The sequence below is a fragment of the Rhopilema esculentum genome, chromosome 11, assembly GCF_057945365.1.
Source record: "Rhopilema esculentum isolate cy_ngs chromosome 11, ASM5794536v1, whole genome shotgun sequence".
Lineage (NCBI taxonomy): Eukaryota > Metazoa > Cnidaria > Scyphozoa > Rhizostomeae > Rhizostomatidae > Rhopilema > Rhopilema esculentum.
The window spans coordinates 17,156,212-17,176,174 of NC_142825.1; the positions used below are offsets into that span (position 1 = coordinate 17,156,212).

The 19,963-nt window shown below is 35.9% G+C and overlaps 5 protein-coding genes across 5 annotated transcripts; 1 reads left to right on the forward strand and 4 right to left on the reverse strand.

Moving 5' to 3' along the window:
- Window positions 1–643: 643 nt before the first annotated feature.
- On the reverse strand, window positions 644–3,185 carry LOC135687930 (pogo transposable element with KRAB domain). The gene has a single exon (XM_065204563.2). The coding sequence runs from the start codon at window positions 1,895–1,897 to the stop codon at window positions 644–646; it is 1,254 nt and encodes a 417-aa protein (XP_065060635.2). The 5' UTR covers window positions 1,898–3,185.
- A 3,382-nt stretch (window positions 3,186–6,567) lies between these two features.
- LOC148959154 (zinc finger MYM-type protein 1-like) lies at window positions 6,568–7,065 on the reverse strand. The gene has a single exon (XM_089111460.1). It carries the CDS (start codon window positions 7,063–7,065, stop codon window positions 6,568–6,570), a length of 498 nt encoding a protein of 165 aa, XP_088967586.1.
- Window positions 7,066–8,139: 1,074 nt separating this feature from the next.
- Window positions 8,140–9,513, forward strand: LOC148959155 (uncharacterized). The gene is made up of 3 exons (XM_089111273.1): window positions 8,140–8,389; window positions 8,550–8,625; window positions 8,931–9,513. Exons 1-3 carry the CDS (start codon window positions 8,140–8,142, stop codon window positions 9,511–9,513), a joined length of 909 nt encoding a protein of 302 aa, XP_088967399.1.
- Window positions 9,514–12,258: 2,745 nt separating this feature from the next.
- LOC148959156 (uncharacterized) lies at window positions 12,259–13,278 on the reverse strand. Its single transcript, XM_089111272.1, has one exon. The coding sequence runs from the start codon at window positions 13,276–13,278 to the stop codon at window positions 12,259–12,261; it is 1,020 nt and encodes a 339-aa protein (XP_088967398.1).
- A 2,635-nt stretch (window positions 13,279–15,913) lies between these two features.
- Window positions 15,914–16,531, reverse strand: LOC148959157 (uncharacterized). Its single transcript, XM_089111279.1, has one exon. It carries the CDS (start codon window positions 16,529–16,531, stop codon window positions 15,914–15,916), a length of 618 nt encoding a protein of 205 aa, XP_088967405.1.
- Between the last annotated feature and the right edge of the window lie 3,432 nt (window positions 16,532–19,963).

Below are 19,963 nucleotides of genomic sequence, written 5' to 3' on the forward strand. Positions count from 1 at the left end.
ATTTTCTTGTCAATGAGAATATTCTCAACTTTTTTTATGTAGTCCTTTCTGTTCAAATTAACCACTCCTGACACTTTATCAGGCTTTGTGATAAAATGTAACTGCTAATGTGGAGACAACAAGAAATATGGACATATCTAGAACGTTGAGTGAATTACTAATAAAAAGCGTGCAGAAGTCTTTTTTGCCAGGAAGCCTTCAAAAGTGGTAGCTCAGCCTCTAAAAAATGAGTTGAAATTGGGAGTGTTCGGAAGAGAAAGACTTTTGATCATATCTTTCAGAGAGGAACAACCTTGACTGCGAGGTCATGCAAATAGTCCTGAAATCGCTTGATACAGTAAATCCCCGCATATAAGAACCTACAAAAATAAGAACCTAGAGGCTTTTTTCCTAAACTATGCACCTTGTAATTAAGAACCTGTTTCAGTGTGATAAAATATAATAGGTTCTTATTCCAAGGGCAAAAAATATAGTTTTTAATGGTAAAATGATAAAAATTAGATAAATCACAATCAGTATAAAAGGTTTAAGTTGTGCATTTTCAGCATTTCAAACACAAGAAAGAGAATTTTAAAATCACTTTGACTTTTTTAAACATAATTTTAAATAGCAAAATTCAAAACATTGAAAAATGAAAAAAACATCAGAATTCATAATGCTCAATTCCCTGAGGACGTACGAGATTATCTCCAGATCCATCCACTGTCATAAGGCAGCCAGTGCGCTTAAATGCCTTCCTGAAAATATCTTTGTAATGTTGCATTTCATCCCATGCATCACCAGCCCACTTTGTCATTAGAATTCGTCTTTCTTTTGCACTCATTTTGCCATGCCATTTCTCAACATTCTCATCAATTTCAAGCCACTTATCCAAAGCATTTCCAATTTTTAGCTTCATGAATCTTCCAATTCCTGCATCAATAGGCTGCACTTTATCAGTTTGATTCTCTGGCAGCATGTAAACAACTGCATTGCATTTTGTCCTGCAAGCTTCATGAAATTCTTTTCTTAACTGAAAAGATACATTGTCAGCAAAAATTACACTTTCCTTTGACTTGTCTGCTACTCCTGGGACTAAAGTGTTTTCTGTCCATTCAAGGTTGATTTCATTGTCCATCCATGCATTTTTCTGAAAGTATACATCAACATGCTTGTCATGTTTGGCCAGTTCTTGCAATGTCACATTACCTTTTCCTCGAAAAATTATTGCAGGTTTAACTGTTTGCTCCCCTTTGGCTCTGATACACAGCTGTAATGTTGCCTGTCTTTTTTCTAGTCCATTCATGGGCTGGGAAAACCAAATTTGTTTTTCTCCTGTTTCTGCATAGGTTTCCCCTTGATCCACAGCAAATGGTAAAGGTACTTGGTCTATGTTATACCTATTTGCAGGTAGCCATCTTCCCCTCTTTGCATCCATTGTGGTTTTACCATGCATCCGTTGCCGCTGTGTTTTCAGTGCTTTCCTTAGTGTCCTATGGAATGATTGGATAGTTGATCTGCAGTCATCAGCTGACTTCTGTTTCTTATTTGTTCTGTTTCTCAGAGAAATCTGGTATCGCTTCCTGAATCGGTGAAACCAATTGTTACTTGCTTTGAACTTGGTGGCCCTCTCAGTTCCATAAATATCCTGAATTCTGTGCTTCATAGTTTTGCATAACCACAACTTTGTTATCTTTAGTCCCTTCTTCCTTCTTTGCCTAAATTCTGTAACGACAGCCATGGAAGCAAGTGGAAACTTTTCTTGCTCCTTCTTTTTTGATTGCAGTTTTCTTCTTTGCCTTGCAGCCTTGAAATTTCCAACTCCCTTCTTGATTGTGTTATTTGATAAACATTCAAGAAATTTCTTTCTGTCTTTGTTCCACTTAATAACGAGTGATTTGTTTGAAATTCCTCTCATCAAAGCAACTTTCTTCCATTTGTTCTTCAGATTCTTTGTCACTGAAAGTCTGTCTAACACCCACAAAGTTTTAACTTTGAAATCTAATGTGTATGATCGTCGCCTACAGCTTCCACGACGCAATGATGGGCAGCCTCTTCCTTTTTTCAATGACTTTTTGTGTGACTCCTATTTTGCTATGTGTCAACAGTACTTCCATACTTTCCCCAGAGGCACAGAGTGTTCCTTCTTCAGGACTGGTAAACATTTCATGCTGCTTGCCTTGACCTGATCCGGAAGGATGTGACACAGGATGCTTCCAAAACATATGAGTGCCTAGGTACTGTTGTGATGTGAAATTCTTCTTGCAAACTTCGCACTCAATTGGCTTCGTACTGGATGAGGCTGTTTTTGGCATCGATTGTGTGACATCATAACATGTGCCATGTTCGCTTACTATTTTCTTTGTAAAACCAAATTTGAACAAGGTGCCTTGCATTTCTATACTCGATCAGGTGGAAACCACCAAAGCAACGATGCCAACTTCCCGGAATGCTATAATGTCAATTACTTTCCCGCCAAAACTGTAGCCTCAATTTCACAATAATCTCAAAAGAGGTTCCTCTTCAAGCCAACCTGAGCACACTGAGCCACCATCATTGTTTTTATCTCAAATGGCTGAAGAAATGCAGTTTTTTGCAGAATCTATCATGCGAGGGTATCATGTGTACTACAAAGATGTAGAAGTCTTTATTGGCAAAATTTTGTTCTGTGAAGTCGAGAATGATAATGAATTTGATGATTATGCCGTAGCATTAAAGACTGAGGATGGTGAGCTGGCAGGACACGTTCCAATTGAACTTTCAAAGGTTTTACAGAATTTTTGCAGAATTATGGCGAAATTGAGGCTGAATGTATTGGTGTTAGATACAATTCAGGTGAAGGAAAAGGAATGGAACTTCCAATAGATTACAGATTTATTGGCAATGCTAAATACTTGAAAAACTTGAGGAAAGAATTGAAACAATTGAAATTGATAGATGCATCATGTGTTTTGAAAAACATCACTGCAATTGAAATATCCATGTCGCAAGTAGCTTGCCACAAACGTTCTTGTAAATAGTTTTTGGAATACATATGAAGGAGAAACTTATACCAACTGAAGTACTGTCCTTCTTGTGAAACATCTCTTGTTCCAAATTTCACCTCAGCATTAAACTCGGCAATCTGGCAAGGCTGTACTTAAAGAACATACATATATTTTCAAGAAACTTTATTTACTTGCATTTGTGAGGGCCATTGACAAAAGAGATTTCAATAAACAGTCACTTTGTATCAATTGGTATTGAGAATATCAGCATCTCAGCGGATTGTGTATGGCAGATTTGCAACCAGGCAATGATGTTTCTTTGCAAACACCAACCAAAATTATAATGGGCAACAACATGTACTTGCTGCAGACCTTTGGTGGTAAAGGCTAAACTTGGGTATGTTGTGTATGGGCCTGTAGCAGGGGTAAATCAAAGTGAAGATGATAGTACGTTTGTCATGAAAGTTGATGTAGAAAGTTTAGAGGATACGGAGACAGACCCTTTGTTAAAAGAAATAAAAAAAATTGGAAGTTGAACCTTTAGGTTGCAAATAAGAAATCGATTTGCCTGATAAGAAATTTGAATCAAATATTGAGTTTGTTGATGGGAGATATAAATGCAAAATGCCTTTGAAAGAGAAGCATTCTTTGCTTCCCAGCAACTTTGGTATAGCAAAAAAAGGCTAGTCTTATTTATTAACTAGTTGTTTGAAAACAGCCAAAGGTTGCCAGCAATTACAGTAATGTTATCAAGGATGGATGAGAAAAGTTTTATTGTTGAAAAGATTCATCCAAACCTACCAAGGGGAATAGAATTTAAAACTTCTCCAGGAAATATGTTTTCTGGACTGTTTCAAAAACATATCAATAATCAATGATATACCAAAAATTGTAAATTCCTTTCTATACTTGGGGACTTGGGGTCACGGGGGACTAAAAGGTAGTCTACACTACCCAAAGTGCAACCCCAAAGCTAGCAGAAGAAAAGAGGTGCTTCGTTTCTCTCTTTCTAGATTCATTTATGTAGCCTACTGCCCTTTAGCTATCCAAATTAGCCCATAGTAGGTAGTTGATAAAGTACATTTTATCACATCAGTGAAAGGTAAAATAGCTCAAGGGCACAAAAGAAGATACAAATGAGAAAAAAGGTAATAGTGAGATTTGTAATTGTATGTTAAGTTGAAATGAAAATGAAATGTTTTCATCATTACCCAAACCCAAAACAATATAGTTTTTGAGAAACAACTGCATAAAAAGTAAACACAAATATCTGCAAATCACAAATGAACAACTCTGAGATATATTCTGCTCTTTCTTGTAGTTGTTTCCAACTGATTTCTTTATACAAAATCAACTCCTTAGTGTTTTGAACAGTATAATCATATATCTCTTGTCAAACTGCACACTTTAAGTATTGAATATGTCCTTTGCCATGTTCTCATCCTTAAATTTCTGATATATCTAACAAACATATCTTCCAACTTTGCTAGAAAATCCATCATTGCCTTTAAGGGAACTGTGAGTCCTCAAGATAAATTTATATGAGTGACATAGGCTTTAAAAACAAGAAATAACTACCTTTTATTATCAAGGTGATTGTCAGTTAGGTATGATTTACTAATACTGCATTGGTGTCTTTCAAACGCTTTCAATTGTCTCTGCAGTGAAAAGACAGCAACATAGGCTAACAAGTTTTCTTTTATTACTTTGCTTTGTATGTCCTCTGTTGTTGTATTCAGAAGAAAAAAATTTAAGTGGCACAATATCATGTTGCTAATGGCACAATATCATGTACGCTGGAAAGTTCTGTTAAAGGATCAGCATTCTCTTCATAGTTTCCATTGGTAAATTTGAAAAAGTTTGTGTGGAAAAGCTCTCTGTAAGCCCTTTTAAACCGAATGAGGGTTGGATTGTCTGAATTTCCACCTTGCTGCTTGATGGATCCAAAAAGATTTTGGAGTGAATCTTGATTTAACTGCCTGGCCATTAAAAAAGATATTGTGCCAGACTGAAACAATTTCTCCCACAGACTGATAATTGAATTAGGTGTAATTAACCATCCATTCATTTCAAATTATTTGTCTTGTTTTTTTTGTTGACTTGTCAGTAACTTTAAAAAACTGGATTCCATCTTTCATTTCCTTTACTTGTGAAGATGCTTGAGAGAAAGGTCTGCAGTGTTTTTAGCATCTTTGAAACCTAGTGAATTGCAGGTGTCAAAGATCTTATCAACTCTCTACAAACCACCAAGGCTTGGGTACAGAGTAATACCAGCAGCAACAGAATGACTAAATATTTGAGCAGCAAGCTTGACTCGCAATTTCATAAAGCCATTAGGATTAATGTGCATTTCTGTTAGCTGAGGGGCAGTCCTGATGGATTGTTTTTGCTCTTTGTTATAAAAATATTTGATGTCATCCCAGTTTGTCTCTTTGTTCTCAAATTTGAAATTATACTTTAAAAAATTGTTGCAGACTGACTTCAGAAGATATGGAGGATCAAAAATCACAAAGTAGTTTTTGCCTCTCATTCGAATGTATGGCCGATCTCTGTTTCCAGTTATGAGGAATTCCACTAACTTTCAACACCAGTGCAGTGTTTGCAACTAGATCATCACCAAAGTCCACCAAAGTCATCTGACTTACCATCACCAAAGTCCTCCAAGCCAACCAAATGATCCTTAGATATATCATAGAATAGATGGCTTTTCAGTGAAATTTTATCAATCAAAAAAGAGCAAATCTAACCTGCTGCTGGAAGTGACTCTGCTCTCTGCTTTATAACATAGAGACACTTCTCATTAAATCCAACATCTGAAACAAATTTTATCACAGTGTTGGTTAGAGTCTTCTCGCTAGGTAAGTAAGCTTCGAAAATAACCTCCACAACTTCTGATTTTTTTGTTTTAAGATATTTCTTAATTTGTTTATGAGAGAACTCAATTGGTTGTTAAAATTGTCTTTCAGGAGACTGAATACCATAAGAAATTACTTTCGTGGCAAAGTCATGGTTTTTCATTTCTGAAAATGAATATAAAGCAATGAAAAAACCAGACTAAATGTAATTAGTAGAATACTAGACAAAAACAACTGGCAGAAGAAGACACAGATGTGTTGCAAAGTAACACACACATCCTTTAATAAAAAAACAAATGAACAGCGATACTTACCAGTAGGCAATGGAATGGAGTCCTCATTGTCGTTTATGGAACTCTCAACATCATCAACTGAGACAAAAATATGAGAAAACAATCATCTAATATAACTTTTGAAAACTGTCATTAGAAATTTCCATTTTACTGAATGTGAAATGTTGTTAAAAACGCAAATTGTCGAAGAGAATTTGGTTACCTTTCGTATGTAGTAAAAAGGGAAGTGGTCCAGAAGCTACAGACTTGCAGCCAGAATTCTGATAATGGAAAAAATTTCGGATCAAGTGCTTTCTCTCCAAAATTAGCGACATACACTGTTTTCATCTACAAAACTTCCTCTGCAAGTGCCACTGGACTGATGTCATCTCTGTAGACTGTTCCGAATTTTATGCATGCATGGTGATCCATCTCATCATTACGCTCCAGATATTGCCAAAGGAAAGAAAAAGATCATTGATGCAGCTTCGTATCAGACCTGATGTGGGTTTGAGCACCATTGTCCTTGCCAGACATATTGGCTGCATTATCATAACCTTGTTCTCGACATTCAGCAATTGGTATATGAAACTTCTTGGGTGTTTCCAGAATCACCGAAGGAATATCCACTCCAGTTTTGTTGCAGCAATCAACAAACACCAGAAATTGCTCTTTTATGGAATATACCTCATCTTCTCTGTTCATGTACCGGAGAATGAAAGTTGTTCGCTCTGTGTGCCTTGAATCAGGAGTCCGATTCACCATGATCGAAAAATACTTTGCATTTTCGCTTTTTTTCAAAATGCAACCCCTGACTCTTGCAGCATAAATCTTAATAAATTCATTTTGTGACTGCAGGAAAAGGTAATGTGCTTCTAGCCCTTCACCATTTTCCTGGGAGGTCTTCACTTTTGAAATATGTCCTTGAAGAAGTGGATCATAATGTGCCAACAGTTCCAAGAAAATTTCCATTATGAACATTTCCAATTTGAAGCGATGAACCGTGAACTGCAAGACCCCTCTCTCCAAGAAATATGGTCAAGTTGATTATCCTGCTAAGAAGCTTCTTCCATTGCTCGATCTCAGACAAAACTCTCTCTACAACCATCACATCTACCCCGGCAATGGAACTGAACCAGCTCGTAGAATATTTTCAAGCTCATTCCTTGTTGGAGACCCTTCCAATATTGAAGGGCGAAAGTTTGTTTCCATCATCTATCGCAAAACTTCCTTCTGAGTCTGAATTTCCTGTAGCATCAAGTCCTTCCACTTCAGGGTTGCCTTGATATTTTTTTCACACTCATCGATGTGCTCGTTTTGTCTACCTTCTTCAGTTACTTTTTTGACTCCAACTTGAAATAATGTGCAAGAACCTTTTTCTGTTTTCTTGTCTCCTTTCTCTTTTTCGCTCATTTTCTGCGTGCCGGATTTGTGTTTGTATGAGAACATAGTACTGTTTGCTTTTTGCATAAATATGATTTGGTAAAATTCTCGAGATAATTCTGATGAAAACGAATGATTCCTAAAAGATTTTTCTAACGATGAAATATACTCATGCACGAGGAATGTCACAAGAATCTTTAAAATTAAATTATCATTCTTGTTTATGCCTAATTTGGATTCGGACAATAATGTGACATTGTTAATGAATATTTAACAAGTTTCTAACGACAACATGTTATTCTTGCATATGAGTCAAGCATTTGTGTATAACAAAGCAGGTGGACAATAAAGAGATTACGAGACTCACTTTAAAAGGTAACTTAACTTTCCAAAGGGGTCATCAATCTTTAATGCTTTGAGGTAAATATTTGATGTACAGAAATATTAAAGTAATAATCATAGTCACAAGAAGGAGGATAGTCTGGAAACTAACAATAGCCTATTGTTTAGACTTGTTGTTCTATTTTGGCGGCTAGTACCCATTCTCTTCCATGCATAGCAGAAACAACCATAGCAAATCAATGACACTGTCGCTAAGGAAAACATGATAAATAAAGTGGAAGTCAATGGTTTTATTTGATTTGGGTGCCTTTGCTTATCATAATGCCTGGAGATAACTGCTCAATCTATGGCTGCGGAACCTCTAGGTCTAAAAAGTACAAGGGAGTTGGAATTTTCAAGGTTCCCTCTGGTGAAGACCCCTTCAACACAAAATGGAGAGAGCAACTTATCCATGTTGTGACAAGAAATCGAGTGATTGACGCTAATCTTCGGTCGCAGATCAATGCCAAACGGATCTTTATATGCCAAAGACATTTTACAGATAAGCAAATAAATGCTAACGAAGACCCTAGTGAGTTTCTTCAACTTGATTCCTTCTTCAATTTCTTCCTCTTCGCTACGATCGTATGACTGCCTTTAGATGCAAAGTGGAAACTTTAATCCCAAGTCATCATTTATCTATAACCTTACATTACTTCTGTTCAGCTCAGTTCTTTAATTTTTACTTCTAGACAGCAGTTGTAAAGATCTCAAACCTGGAGCAATTCCATCATTAAATCTGCCAACGAAGAGTATTGAAACGGCCAGGTAGGCCTTGTTTATAATCTATTAACGAGCGAATCCTATCATAAGAACAAATCAGTTGTTATATTTTGGAAAGAAATTTATCTCAAAAGTAAAAGTGCCCTCCAATAGAGTTTATAGTATTTAAGATTTAAGCAACTTTAAAAACTGGGTTTTTCTCTGTTTGAGTCCCTCTTTGGTGTAACCCACAATCTTTCTTACATAATTAATTTTAATTTTGGTTTCTGCTACTGAAATGTAAAGCTATCTATAATTTCTAAAAGGTGTTTTGTGAAATTTATTGATTTAGTGTCAATTTTTTATTTCAGACCAGAACCAAGAGAGTCAGCAGACATCATTGCAAAAAAGAAGGCTGCTTCTATTGAAAAAAATGCTATCCTCCAAGAATCTAAACCTGTTTATAAGAGTTTAGAAGACATGGTCAAAAAAATTGAAAAGCTGAATTGGAAAAAATGGAATTTTGAAGAGCATTTACCAGAATTTGTCAAATTGACCAAAGGGGACAATGTTCATGCAATCCCCCTGTATACTTTGTATATTGACAAATGTTTTGTGTTTTCATTACATATACAAGGGTGGGCTCTTCCTATCAACCACAAGATATACAAGGAAGAAAGATCCTTACAGCATATCTCATTGCCTATATTTTTGACTGAACTGGAGCAATATGGTATCTGTGCAGGAATTAGCTGTAAAATAGCAACAAATTCAGTCAGTGAAATAATTAAACACTGTGTTCCAAAGTTGTTTCATTCCTTTCCACAATTTGCCACTGCAACACCACTTTGGCAAAGTGAATGCTACCGATCTAAAGGCTGTCAAATGTTGATTGAACTATCAGGTCAATGCCTTGACTGCCAAAAAGAAGAAAAAAGCACACAAAAGAGCTAAAAAGGAAGCATGATTTAATGCTTTTGCCTGCAAAACTGAACGCTCCTATAACTAAAACTGCACCAGAGCGTGTTAAGTTGACATTGCAACAAGCAAGAAATGAAAACAAGATCTTGAAAGCTAATGTGGCACTGTTGAAAGCAGAAATAGAAAAGTCTGCAATCCAGGTAGACAAAGATCTTGGCAATGACATTAGAGAAATCATGAAGTCATGTCCTGAAAATTTCAAAACTCCTTTTATGCAGTTATTTTGGAAGGAGCAGGAAAGCTATTTGGGCTCTTCGAAAAGTGGTATAAGATTTCATCCACAAATCATTAGATTTCGTCTAAACCTGGCAAGCAAATCACCAGCAGCTTATGATGAATTGCGGTATCATGAGAAGACTGGAGACTGGATCTGGTGTATTGGTCTTACCAAGCAAGAGAAGACTTCGTGATTATAAGAACTATATCCGTCCTCAACGAGGTTTTAATGCAGAGATAATACAAGAATTGAAAGAGAAAACAGTAGAATTTTCTGAAGTAGAAAAATACTGTGTGCTGCTCTTGGATGAGATGAAAATACAAGAAAACTTGGTTTTGGACAAGCACTCTGGAGAACTAATCGGATTTGTTGATCTTGATGATATTAGTTTAAACTACTCCTCACTTGCCAAGATGGATGAAATTGCAACACATGTGTTGGTTTTTCTTATCCGAAGTATTGTCAACCCATTCAAGTTCTCTTTGGCCAATTTTGCAACAGTATCTGCAACATCAAGTCAGCTGTTTCCACTTTTCTGGCAAGCTGTTGGAATATTGGAACTGCAGTGCAGGCTGAAGGTCAGTAACATTCTGTAATGTGACTTCATTTGGGAACTTGTTTCTACAATATTTCAATTTCCAAGTTTTAGCCTCCTCAATGTAAACTAAGAATTCATGCCTGTTTTTAAGAGTGTGCATAAATTACTTATGGTGATTTATACTTATACTTATTGGATTATCTGTCTTAATTTCAATGCATATGAAAATTAGCTTTAATTACTGATATGCATAATTGTTAGATGATGTTGGCTGGGTATGAAGCAGCATAATCTTGTTTTTGTTGCCACTAATCAGCAATCCATTCTGATCCAAGATTGTTGGAGTTACATGTGATGGTGCATCATCAAATCGAAAATTTTTTGGCATGCATTCTGAATTTACAGGAGGAGATGTAAATCCTGCAACAAATATAACACACAGAGCCTTGAATGTGTTTGCTGAGGAAAAGCGCCACATTTACTTTTTCTCAGATGCTCCACATTTGATTAAGACTGCTCGCAACTGTCTGTCTAAATCAGGTGCTGGAAGTTCAACCAGATTACTGTGGAATAATGGCTATCATATTTTATGGTGCCATATTGCCAAACTTTATCATGAAAATCTAAATGGTCTACACCTGGTACCTAAGCTATCCAGAGATCATATTAAACTGAATAGCTTCAATATCATGAATGTCAAGTTGGCTGCTCAAGTTTTAAGCAATTCAGTGGCAACAGCATTAACGACATTTGGGCCTGGAGAAGCAAGGGAAACAGCAAAGTTCTGTTACATGATGGACAGGTTTTTTGATTGTTTGAATATCAGAAATAAAACAGAACACATTGTAAAGAAAAAAGCCTCTCTGAGACCATTTGACTGCCAAGATGATGAACGTCTTACCTGGCTCATTACCGAACTTTTGCAGTATTTTGAAAATTGGAGCGAATCAATAGAAGAACGACCTGGCAAATTTTCCTCTAAAGCCAAAGCTAGCATGTTTATTTCAAGGCAGACCTACGAAGGTCTGCAAATTACTGCTCATTCTGCAGTTGGATTAATAAAGTTTCTCCTCCAAAATGGTGTGCAATATGTTTTGACTGAACGCTTCTGTCAGGACCCTTTGGAGAACTATTTTGGACATCAACGTGCAGGAAGATACCGTCATGACAACCTAACACTGAATGATTTTGGCTTTAATGACAATATGATAAGAAATCAAAAGAAATTTCGACCAATTGCACACGGCAACTCTACAGATCATGAATTTTCAAACCTTATTTCAGATGAACCTTTGCCAACAAGGAAAAAGAAAAAAAGAAAATAACGAATTGCTAGATAATTAAGTTAACAGAACTTTTTTTTAATGCTCACGGAAAAACATTTTATGATTTTTAAGAGTGGTTAGATTAAGGTTTTATATTTAATAAAGGTTACATTTACTTTTCCAGGAAACAAACAATGAGCTCACAACTAGTTGAAAGAAATTATACAACTTGGTTTGCACACACTATTCCCTATCCCAGAATTCAAAATCTGCAGACTTTTAAAAACTGATTTTAAGTAAAAACTGTTTTTTAGCTGCAAAATTCAACAAAAAATAAGATTCTCATAGATTGACTCTCACTTAAATATTTTCAAGCAACCTTTGTTCATTCCTTACTTTGCTTATTCTCTGAATGACAAATGAAAGACTTGCTGTCTTTAAAATGTAAGAATAATTTTCACCCAATGGAAATTTCAAGGATCAAAATTGCAAAAAGTGTTATTAAAGAAAAAACTTTGGTCTTGAGCATAAAAATGGAATCAATTGGATCCTAAATAACTATTTACTATGTGTAAAAATTAAAGACTAGTATACAGCTAGTGACTCTAATGTTTTTTATTGAATTAGTGCTTTGTTAGTTTTATATTTCTACGTTAAAATGTTTAGTAGATACAAGTTCACCGGCAATGGCTTGGTTATTAGTATCCCAAGTCTAAACTGTTAGTTGCTTTCTTCATTTCTTTTCGCAGGGACCTTTCTTTTCCTTTTGCTGCCTTTTGACTCTGACAAATGTCCTTTGCATAGGAAAATACACGAATTCTGACAAACAAAGACAAAAGTTCTTCAACAAGATTTTTTGTAATTTCCTTGGATGTAGCCAGTGTAGCATTATTTCTCAAATGGGAAATTGCTGCATGCACAGAGGATTCTTTCAATAAGCATTTTACAATGTCATGTTGGTCAATCTTGGGTTTAATCACCTCTGTCTTGATTCGAAAAACTGCTTCTGCTGCCAAAAACATATCCACTATAATCGGGTTTACTAACCACAATCCACCACGATTTTTTGCTGCTGTTAAACAATAATCTTTGTTACTTTGTATAATTTGGTCACTTGATTTTCCAGCCTCTAAAAGTGATAAATAGTTCTGATTAATAGAACATTCCCAACTCTTTGATCTACGGACTCTTTTGTACATCTCATTGAACACATGGCCACTCAAATAGGTTATTACATTTCTTTCCTTTCCTGAGAATTTTTTTTTAATCATGGAAACTGATTCGGCTTCTTTGTTTTGCTTAGCACCACTGAGATGGGCAAAAATGTGATTTGCTACTTCAAAGCCAAGAAGCAAACAGCAATCTCTGGACAAATCTTTAAAGAAATGTGTTTCTTCGTGCACAGTCCTGTAGAATTGGGGCAGAAACTTCTCCTGGTTACCATTAAAACATATTATTATTTCTTTAATCAGTGCAAATGTGTGTAGTACATTATTTATATCTAGGGTAAATGTTTTGAATTCATCTTGAATGGTCTTCGGATAGCAATCATCTCTTGCAAATTTGTCAGCACAATTTTGAAGCATCTTCTTTAGCTGCAAAGGATGCAATAGGCTTTCGGCAGTTTCTTGCTTTAACTCAATAGGTGTTTCATCAATATGTTTTGCCATCCTATGACGTTCGAGCCCTCTCAAGGTTTTGTAGCTTTTAGTACACATATTGCAAGCATGTTTGGATTCAATTTCAATCTAAAAAGCAAATCAACTTCAATAATTCACAACATTTTAGTATGAATAAACTTTCAAGGCAAAACTCAAGGTGAACCTGTATCTTGGGAGTGGGAATAATTTCAAGTAGAAAATAAATTTTGCAAGCATGGCCTTAAACTTTGGGGTATCTTTTTTAAAAGATATGTAATTATGTAAGATGTAATATGTAAGATGACTTCGTTTGGAATAAACCTCAGTATTTCAAGTGCAAAGTTGAAGACAAGTGACTAATAACTTTGTGACTGTGTAAGTGACCTCGCTCATCTTCAGACTGACTTTGTTATGCCTATCTATAAGGAGATATTAAGAGCTTGTGACATTCATTATTATCATAGGCTTTAAGAAGAAAGGTACAAACTAATGTTCGAGGATAAATACTGTGTTCTGCTATAAAGAGTTTGACCCAAGACTTTTTATTTTCTTGCTGTAACAGCTTCTAATTAGGCCAAAGCACTGACCTTATGTATCTCAGAGTAAACAAAATTTGCGCAAAATGTATACAGCGAAAAACTTACATCGATTTCTGACTCAAGATATCCATCTTGCAGGACGCCTTCGAACCTATCACTTTCCAAAAAAGACAAAATCACATCAAGATCGTCTGAAACAAAGTGTTATGCCATAGCATTGGTTTTCTTTTCGCGAAATACGTGCACGGAAGAGAATGGGCACTAGTCTTTTGCGACATCTGCTGTTTAGCAATAGACTAGAACAATAGGCTATTGTTAGTTTCCAGACTATCCTCCTTCTTGTGACTATGTAATAAACAATTTCTATGGGTCAATAGTTGAATCACCAGTTGAAAATGGTTGTATCATTAGCATGTCCTGAAACGAATATGTTTGCTACTTTTGTTATGTCTAAATCATCAGTAATATCTTTACCCGATGTCAATATTGCCAATGAGTTGAACCTTGTTTGTTTCATGGTGGCTCGTAGTCATGTTTTCACCCTTCCCATTATCCAAAATGATTACTAAGGGCCTGATTACATAAGGAGGGCTGGCCCTATCAAGATGGATTTCTGTTTGCGATTACATGAGAAAAACTCATCTCGCGGTCGAGCTCTCGTCCCTGCGCAGTAAGTTGCGCAATGATTTGGCGGGAAAGTTTTAATTTTCTGTGCTGATAAAAATGGCGGCAACAAAAAGCAACAGAGCACGATTTAGAAGCATTTGCCGTAAATTTGGAATATTTGTGTCTTTATTGATGCAATTCCAAGGCATTCTTTATTTGTATTTACTTAAACACAATATTATGTGTCAAAAAATCCTTGCATATTGCGCAATGAAGAAAAGCAGAATGCGAATTAAAGCGAAGCACATTCACATGAAAAGGATGTTGAGAAAGAAAAGAAGTACTTGGGTGAGAAATTGAAAAACGGAGTCTTGGTGGGCAAACATGATTTAGGGAATTTCACCTGAAGATGAATGGAAAAGAAACTTCCGAATGACCAAATTACAGTTTTTTCTTCTTTGTGATAAATTACGACCATTTATCTCGCCAGGAACATCACCAAATTACAGGGCCTTGACGTTAGAGAAAAAAATTGCAGTAACATTATATTACCTTAAAGATTCTGGTTCTATATGGATGACAGCAAATACATTCGGTATCCATCAATTTACAGTTTCGAAAATGATTGTTCAGGTCTGTAATGCTATTTCAAAATATCTTTCATCAGAGTATATAACATTACCTAAAACACACGTGGAAATGAAAGAAAAGGCAGCACAATTTGAAACAAAATTTGGAATGGTTCATGCTTTTGGCTGCATTGATGGTACACATGTACCAATCCGAAGACCTCATATGAATTCTCAAGACTATTTTAATTACAAACATTTTATTTCATTGAATGTTCAAGCTGTTTGTGATGCACAAGGCTATTTCATGGACATCGATTGTAGATGGCCAGGCAGCGTTCATGACGCAAAAGTTTTTTTGAACTCTGTAGTAAACAACAAATTAAAACATGGTACAATGCCTCAAGTATACAGCCATCTGATTCCTGGTAATGTTCAAATCTAACCTAATTACCTGATTGGTGGTCCGGCCTACCCCCTCACCCCAAATTGCATGAAAGAGTTTCAGACTTGCAAAACAAATGCAGAGGTTATATTCAATAATATATTAAGAAGTGCTCGCAATCCAATTGAGTGTGCATTTGGACGTCTAAAAGCCAGATGGTCCATCTTGACAAGGAAAATGGATCTTCAACTGCAAATAATTCCAAAAGTAGTGCATGCATGTTTTGTGCTTCACAATTTTTGTGAGCTACATGCAAATACCATTGATGAGGAAACTGTGAACTCTCAAATGCAACAAAATAGACTAGAAGAGGACAAATACAAAAATTTGCCTGATCCTGTCTATTCAAATACAACAAGTGAAGGAGAATCAGTAAGGGAAACATTAGTAGAGTACATTGATATAAACTTGCCAGACAATTACTAAATTGATAATTTTAAACCTTGACTTACACTAAGTGAATTGATACATTTCAACTCTTATGGACTTTCAACAAAATATGTTTATTTTTTTGCAGTTTCAGGAAACATTTGAGAGTGTAACCAGCTAGACAGTTAATTAAACATATAAATATCCGATTCATACTCTTCCTCTTTCTGGTTGCTCATGGGCGGTCGACCCATCATTCCCATGTCCTGGTGATTTATGTAATTTCCATTCTGATAAACGTAAGGCATGTGTTGATATTGGTTTGGAAATTCACGTGGAATTTGTTCTTGAGACATCATTTCTGTTGATTTCTGCAATGATTGGGCCAGTGCAACCATTGATGAACTCATGGCCTTCATTGATTCCTGCATCGCTTTCACCAAATTATTTCTAAATTCTTTTTCTTCCTTGCTGTCTTGCATAAGAACTTTATCCCTCTGTGCAGCAGAAAGTTGCCGTTCCATGTTTTTTCTTTTATTGTCAATAAGGGAAGGAGCTGCACCTTCTGTTCCCTTTCGTTTCTGACCAGGTGTTTTAAAAATTGTCTTGAAACTGGGAGTTGAAGAGTAAGTAGGCCTATCTATGTTTGTAGCCAGGGATTCAAGAAAATCATTGCGTTCTTCTTCCTCCTGTGTATGATCACCATATTCAGCAGCATCAGGGCGTTGAACCTCTTCTTCTGCAGTCATTACTCCAAACAATACAGGCTCAGTAGCGGGAGCACCTCCCCAAATTTGAACCATGAGGTCATAGAACTCTAGAACCAACTTCCCAGATCAAGATCGTGTCCCCAGTGTCACAGCATTACTGAACTTTTGTCTGAGTTCCTTAATCTTTTCCTTAATACGTGAATATCATTTCTTAACCTTATTTTTATCTTCTTCGCATCGTGTTTTGTATTTCTCAATATCCTCACCATCAACTTTGCTTGTAGGCCCAAACATACTTCCTTCTGCTTCAGAATATTTTCTAGCCATTTTCAAATGAATCGCTTCATAAAGTTGAACCTTGTCGGCATTAAAATCGATATTATTGTACTCCATCTCTGTTTTGTGTTCAAGCAAAGAATCAAGCATGTCATTTACCATTTCAACCGTCCATTTGAAAGCTGTTGTTTTTGCTTTAGCACCAGTATTTTTCTTCCCACTCGGTTTATTCACCGAGGTGTATCCAGCCCTGATAGCGAGATCTCGGCTATCAGGGCTGGCCCTGTCTGCATGTAATCGCAATCTCAAATCATAATACATTTCTTATTGATACCGAGATCATCTATCCGGGTAGGAGGGCCAGCCCTCTTCATGTAATCAGGCCGTAAGCTGTCACAGTTGTTGGTGGCACTACTAGCAAAAGCTTGACTATTTTTAGTACTGACGGGATTATACGCCAATTATCACAATTACTTATTATCATTGTTTTTTACAACTATCATTGTTTTAGTAATTAATAATAATAATAATGCAAAATTTATATAGCACCACAATATAAAAATACTCGATTGCGCTTTACAGTCTAAGTCCTATTTACAATGTAAAATTTAGATTAAGAATAAATAAAAACATGAGATAAAAAGCATGTTTTCATTTACAATGGAAGAAAGATGTTCATGTCCATGCTTATACTCAACCCCTCCAAGTGATATGCCTCTGCACAATCTGGGACTCAAGATAATCCAATTTTTCTTCTTGATTTTCTTCTTGTTATCCTTCTTCTTTTAAAAAAGTTGATGTTTTATTGCAAGTGCTATATAACAAAATACCTCTTTCTGATAAGTTGTTCAAGTACATTGGATTACTATACATCATTAACTGGCATCATTTCAACAGTTACAAAAATAGCTATGGTACAAATATCTATACACCTGCAATTTGTGTTACCTGTGTTCACAAAGGTATGTAGGAATTTTTCTTCCTCAGCCTGTTTTCAGTCATGGCCAATTATATGTTGTTATGTCAAAAGCCAAGTCATTTGTAGGCCTAAAAGTTTATGCCACTAATGATAGTCTTACTAAGAATATTGTCTACCATGAAGTTCTAACATAAACTATTTTGCCAATAGCCCCTGTTGTATGGTGCACATAAATGTGCGCTCAAAGATTCATAAGCATACCCAATATGCTTCATATTTTTGCCCCTATCGTCATAAATTGGCTGAAGAAACAATTTGTGCATACATTGTGATGCCACACACACAGTAGTCTACCCTTTTAGCTAAAAAATCCTAGAAATTTAGATTCACTTCTACTTTTCCCTCTTGCAGATATTTGCCAGTCATGAACTCACTCATGATGCTCCTATTATTTTCCTCCTTATCTTTCACCTTCTGGTGCTATATGGCTTCTTGGATCTGGTATGTCTACATTAAGATTTCTGTTTGTTTCATGCCCCACTAAAGTGCCTCTTAATGAGCTTCTATAATTTCTCTGGAATCTTTTTATCCAATGGAAGGGTGCACCACTTTGAGCCACCAGGATCTGACGTGATTAGAGGCAACTCAACTTGCTATATCATGCTGCAGGTCCGTGCCTACAAATGAGCTCTTAGATCCACCAAGTATACACAACTTACTGATATACCATACATTCTCAATATTTTTCACCACTGGTACATGACTTTCTCTACCTTTCTCGTCATTCAAAGCATTTCAGACTGACTTATAAAGTACTTTGCTCAACATGAGTTTTTTATGTACTTGCCTACAATATCAAACAAATTCATTTACGATTTAAAATCGTGAACTTGTTTCATTTTAAATATGAATTCGCTGATAATTGTAAATATTCATGTACATAAAACGCCAGTATATTGTTTTTCATTCTTTATTGATTTTGCTATATAGCCCATTCTATAACTTAGCTATGTATTTCTTTGTATCACATATTTATAGTACATAGTTGATATTTATAATACAATTTCAATCCATACTCCCTAACTAAATTTTCCTTTTTACCTTTTAAAACAAATCTAAATCAATATTTACCCTCATGAGTTTTGCTTTGACATGTTTCTTGATGTTGCTTAGAGAAACATATATCTTCTTCTTAGTGATTATCGCAGTCAAGCAAAATTTCCCTTAAGCTCTCATATTTCAGTGACCCACTCTCGTAGATTTCCCTCTTGCTTCATTCAAATGCTTAAAAAATCGGCAGTTTTCACACCAAAAGGAAAACTCAAACAAATGCTCCTTGAGGTGGTGTTTGAGCTTCTCACTAGTGGATCCGGCAACAACCCGATTACCCTAATCTCATGATTACAAAACCATACAAAACTCGAAAGTTGGTGAAGGAAAGTAGCTAGAAACTGTACTAATGAAACATGGTACAGATGTAAGAGCAACGTCTCATTCACCTCGTCACTGCTTGCTCTTGTCCAAGGTGGTTTCGCTTTTGACAACTGAGCACGTTCTACCAAGAATGGGAAAAGGAGGTAAATCGAGGGATTTTAGTCAACCTTTCTCACTTCTCTTATTTTATCTTGGTATCTTCAACAATCTTCTTCGAACTGAGAAGTTCATGCAGGGGTCAGCTCAGGAATGGTACAGCTTTGAAAGCAGGCTATATGAGCATCCAAGTTGCAGTTCAACAGTCTTTTTGCTGCTGGAATAAAAATTTGTAAGATAAAGTCTGCCGGGTTTCGTTTTTTCAGGCCGGTGTTGGAAACATTGGTCATGGCAGGTATTTACGAATTTAGCATCTCATGTTATGCTCAACTGTGTAGAAGTGCACTGCATTTTTGAAGTCAACTAATATATTTGTTATATTTGCATTTTTTGTGATATAATTGTGAAAGGGCTCAACCCAACGTAATGAATATGAAGACAGCAATGTACGTTCATTATCTTATGTTCAAACAGGTAGCCAAAATTTGATTCAACATATTTAGCATGCACTCTTAACATATTATCTAAGCCTTATCAACATAAACACAATTTTCTATCAAGTAAAACGTAATCACTTATTGACACAGCACACAGTTGCCCAATGTAAGCTCTAATTTTAAACAACCTGAGGACAATCAGACCATTCAAATATGGCAGCCAAATCAACATGTCAGTATTTTTTTCGTTTCAGAAACCAGTTTCCAGATATTGTGAAAGCTGCTTACATTTATGTACTGAATCAAACAGCACTGTATATGCATAAGCATCTGGAAAACACTGGGCTACCACCACACTTTTCT

Bases quoted from the DNA above. Each gene is read 5' to 3' on its own strand.
- LOC135687930 (XM_065204563.2), bottom strand. From the start codon at position 1,897: ATGAGAGGAATTTCAAACAAATCACTCGTTATTAAGTGGAACAAAGAC.
- LOC148959154 (XM_089111460.1), bottom strand. From the start codon at position 7,065: ATGGAAATTTTCTTGGAACTGTTGGCACATTATGATCCACTTCTTCAA.
- LOC148959155 (XM_089111273.1), top strand. From the start codon at position 8,140: ATGCCTGGAGATAACTGCTCAATCTATGGCTGCGGAACCTCTAGGTCT. The intron at 8,390-8,549 runs GTGAGTTTCTTC...TTTTACTTCTAG, and splicing joins AAATGCTAACGAAGACCCTA to ACAGCAGTTGTAAAGATCTC. The intron at 8,626-8,930 runs GTAGGCCTTGTT...TTTTTATTTCAG, and splicing joins AAGAGTATTGAAACGGCCAG to ACCAGAACCAAGAGAGTCAG.
- LOC148959156 (XM_089111272.1), bottom strand. From the start codon at position 13,278: ATGTGTACTAAAAGCTACAAAACCTTGAGAGGGCTCGAACGTCATAGG.
- LOC148959157 (XM_089111279.1), bottom strand. From the start codon at position 16,531: ATGGTTCAAATTTGGGGAGGTGCTCCCGCTACTGAGCCTGTATTGTTT.